General features: G+C 38.9%; 1 protein-coding gene across 1 annotated transcript; it reads right to left on the bottom strand.

The window, feature by feature from the left end:
* Positions 1 to 649: 649 nt before the first annotated feature.
* Positions 650 to 1,882, bottom strand: LOC149237747 (F-box/kelch-repeat protein At3g24760-like). Its single transcript, XM_089369381.1, has one exon. It carries the CDS (start codon positions 1,880 to 1,882, stop codon positions 650 to 652), a length of 1,233 nt encoding a protein of 410 aa, XP_089225507.1.
* Positions 1,883 to 3,356: the final 1,474 nt, after the last annotated feature.

The raw sequence follows: 3,356 nt of genomic DNA on the forward strand, positions 1-3,356 counted from the left end.
TCATCACATTTACTTAGCTCACACCTAATGACCATAGGAGTACCAAAAGATAAACACTCTTCCATTCCAAATTTCTAAAATATTTCTTCGAGGTACTTTCCTTGGGAAATGAACATGCCTTTTGAAGCCTGTGTAATCTAAACCAAGGAAAAATGAGGGTTCTCCAAGCATGGACATTTCAAATTCATTGTTCATTTCAGATGCAAACTCTTGGTTTAATGAATCTGTAATGCTACCAAAAATAATATCATCAACATAAAAGAAAACAACCCAGAGATCCTAATTATCATATTTTATATATAAATTATTGTCAACTATCCCTCTTTTGAACCCTTGCTTTCTTAGATATTTGTCTAATATGTAATACAATTCCCTTGGTGCTTAATTCCATTCATATATTTCTTTTATAACCTAAATCAAGATTGTGTGATAGTTGAAAACCTTTACAAACACCTCTTTTACAAATTCTCCATTGAAAAATATTGATTTCACAGCCATCTGATATACTCTAAATTTTTTGAAGACAAGAAAATGCAAGAAACATTTTAATTGCTTCTGATCTTACTACAATAGCAAAGGCTTCTTTACAGTAAAAACATAATCTTACTATAGTCTGTCCCACGTCGGACTATAGAAAATAATGGTCCATCTATAGCGAAATTTGATTGAGAGTGACGGTTGAACACACAAACTTGAACCTGCCACTGTAATTACAATTATTTGTGTTCACAAATATTCCACCGTTGTCATTTGGCAACATCCTCCACACTTGCTGCCCTGCACGATCACCTACGTCACAAACACTCACATAATCGCTCCGATCACTGTAAATGTATATCACATCTCCCATGCCCTTGCATTTCACTCTAACCTCCCCGCATTCCTCCTCCTCCTCGTCTTTCCCAGTGACCAAATTAAACATGTGACATGGCATCCGAGCCATCTCTGTGCACGCAACACTGGTAGCCTTGTCATCTACAATATTACTGAACTTCCACAATCTGAAACTCATCCGACCGTCGTCTCGCGTCAATCCTCCCACAACCAAACCCTTCTTGGAGTTGCCGGACAGTAGGACCAATTCCCCCTCCTCATCCACACAAGAAGATGAAGGAGGAGGCCTGAGCTTCCCGACACATTCCCAGCGCTTCGTTTGCAAATCAAAATAACAGCACTCTCTGCTATATTTTTCCAGCAGGTAAATTCTGTCATCCAAAACAGCAGAGGAGATCCATGTGGAGGAGACGCCCCTTTTGAATTGGTATGGCAGCGGATCCAACGACTCCCACACACCTGAATTCAAATCGAGCATCTCCGCACATAATGGATCGAGTTCTTCTCCTTCAAAATCAGAGATCCCTCCAACAACGAAAATATGATTATGGGTGGGACCTCCAAGGTAGCAGAGCAGGGGATGTTGATGCCTCCAACAACTCACGGGAGGGGTCTCCTCCCATTTACTTTTTGGATTTAGAAAACTCAATTTGTAGTTAATACGGCGCCCTGCGAGGTAGAATAAAATCCCATACCCTTCCTCAACATTCACCATAACACTGCGAGGCTCTTCTAATTTATTGGAATCGATTAATGGAGGCAGACTGATATGATTCCACCTCCAGGCCAGCGGATCGAATCCTATTACTCGATTTTTGGCAGAGCAGAGATTTTTTGATTGCCCCAGAACAAATATCCAGGGCTTGGATGCGTGAATGGAATAAGAGAGTGCGCGTACCAAATGGCTGGAAGCGATGAAGGAGTGCCATTCCTTGCAAACGAGGGCCGCATTCAAAACGTCTGTAACGGGAAGAGAAGCAAGAATTATGTGGATCAACTCATCAGGTAGCAGCGAAATACAGAGTGACGATCCCTCAATTTTATCCATCGAAATTTCGTTTCGCCTCCTCTAACTGGAAGTATGTGTTGGGTTTATAGAGCGAGACATGGAGAGTCGTTGATGAGGATAAGAGCTATTGAACCCAACAGATGGTGTTTCTCTGCTTTGGTGGAAGGATATTGATTGTATGGCTCTTTGACTGGGAATGAAAAGAACGAGTCAGAGTGGGGAGGCATAAACTTAGCATAACCATTCAACTCGCCATGAAAATGAATGGATCCCAATAAGAGAAGGGGTTGTCCGTTTCTCATTATCGTCGGTGGATTTCAAAGGACTGCAGCACCACCAATTGGTTGAATTAAATGATGTTAAACCCAAAAGCTAATTTTTAATTCGCAACCACACGCCATGTCAACATTAGATTCTACCGACTTGCAATAAAATCAGATTGGGTTAGCTCAGTCAAAGACACAGCGAACTTGGCTTTATTTTATCTTTTATAGGGAGCAATTGGTAACACCAAGTAATAGTAAAGTCTTAAGGACACTCTATCCAGATTTTTATCTTAGGGCTAGCATGGGTTTCGAAAAGTAGAAATATTATGGATGTGGTTGTTAATACTTATGAGGCTTTGTTCTCTATGTATAAAAACAAAAATGAAGCTGTTATTTTAAAGATTGATCTTAGAAAGGCATATGATTGTTTGGACTGAGGTTTTATGAGATGTCTCCTTTCAAAAATTGGACTAAATTTTAAAATGATTAGCGAGATCATGGCTTGTGTAGAGAATGTAAATTATGCAGTCATTATAAATGGTCTGCCATCTACTTACTTCTCTGCTGCTAGAGGACTTCGTCAGGGTTGTTCTTTATCCCCTTTGTTATTCATATTGGCCATGGACTCATTAAGCCTCCACATCAACAAGGCGGTTTTGGAAGATAGGTGTCGACTTTTGAAGATTTGCAGAAATAATTTTATATCCCACAATTTATTTGTGGATGACATCCTTATTTTTGGCATGCTATGAAAACTAACTTGGTTATGTCTCCATGACATATTGGTTCGTTTTCAAAAAGCTACAGGTTTGCACATAAATGAATCCAAATCTTCCTTTTATCACAATGATGTTAACATGGATCTTATTGAATATTTAACTTCTCTTTTCGGGATTGAAGCAAAATCCATCAAGGAGGGGATGAAATATCTTGGGTTCCAATTAAAAGCAAATGGTTATTCAAAATCAGATTGGCTTTGGATTCTGGACAGATATTATAAAAGAATTTCCAGGTGGGAATATACATGTATATCCTTAGCAGGCATAGTTGTTTTAACTCAATCTGTGTTGGTTCAACTCGCTATATACTGGGCTCATATATTCTATATTTCTTCGAGCATCATTCATATGATGAACAAACTGTCTGCAAATTTTATTTGGGATGGTCAATCAGATAAAAGGAAATATCATTTAACAAAATTATCTAATATTTCATTTCCAAAGAAATTTGGAGGTTTGGGCATTTTG

Source organism: Pinus tabuliformis, chromosome 8, assembly GCF_031772625.1.
Source record: "Pinus tabuliformis cultivar Carrire ecotype Pingquan chromosome 8, CPIR1, whole genome shotgun sequence".
NCBI lineage: Eukaryota > Viridiplantae > Streptophyta > Pinopsida > Pinales > Pinaceae > Pinus > Pinus tabuliformis.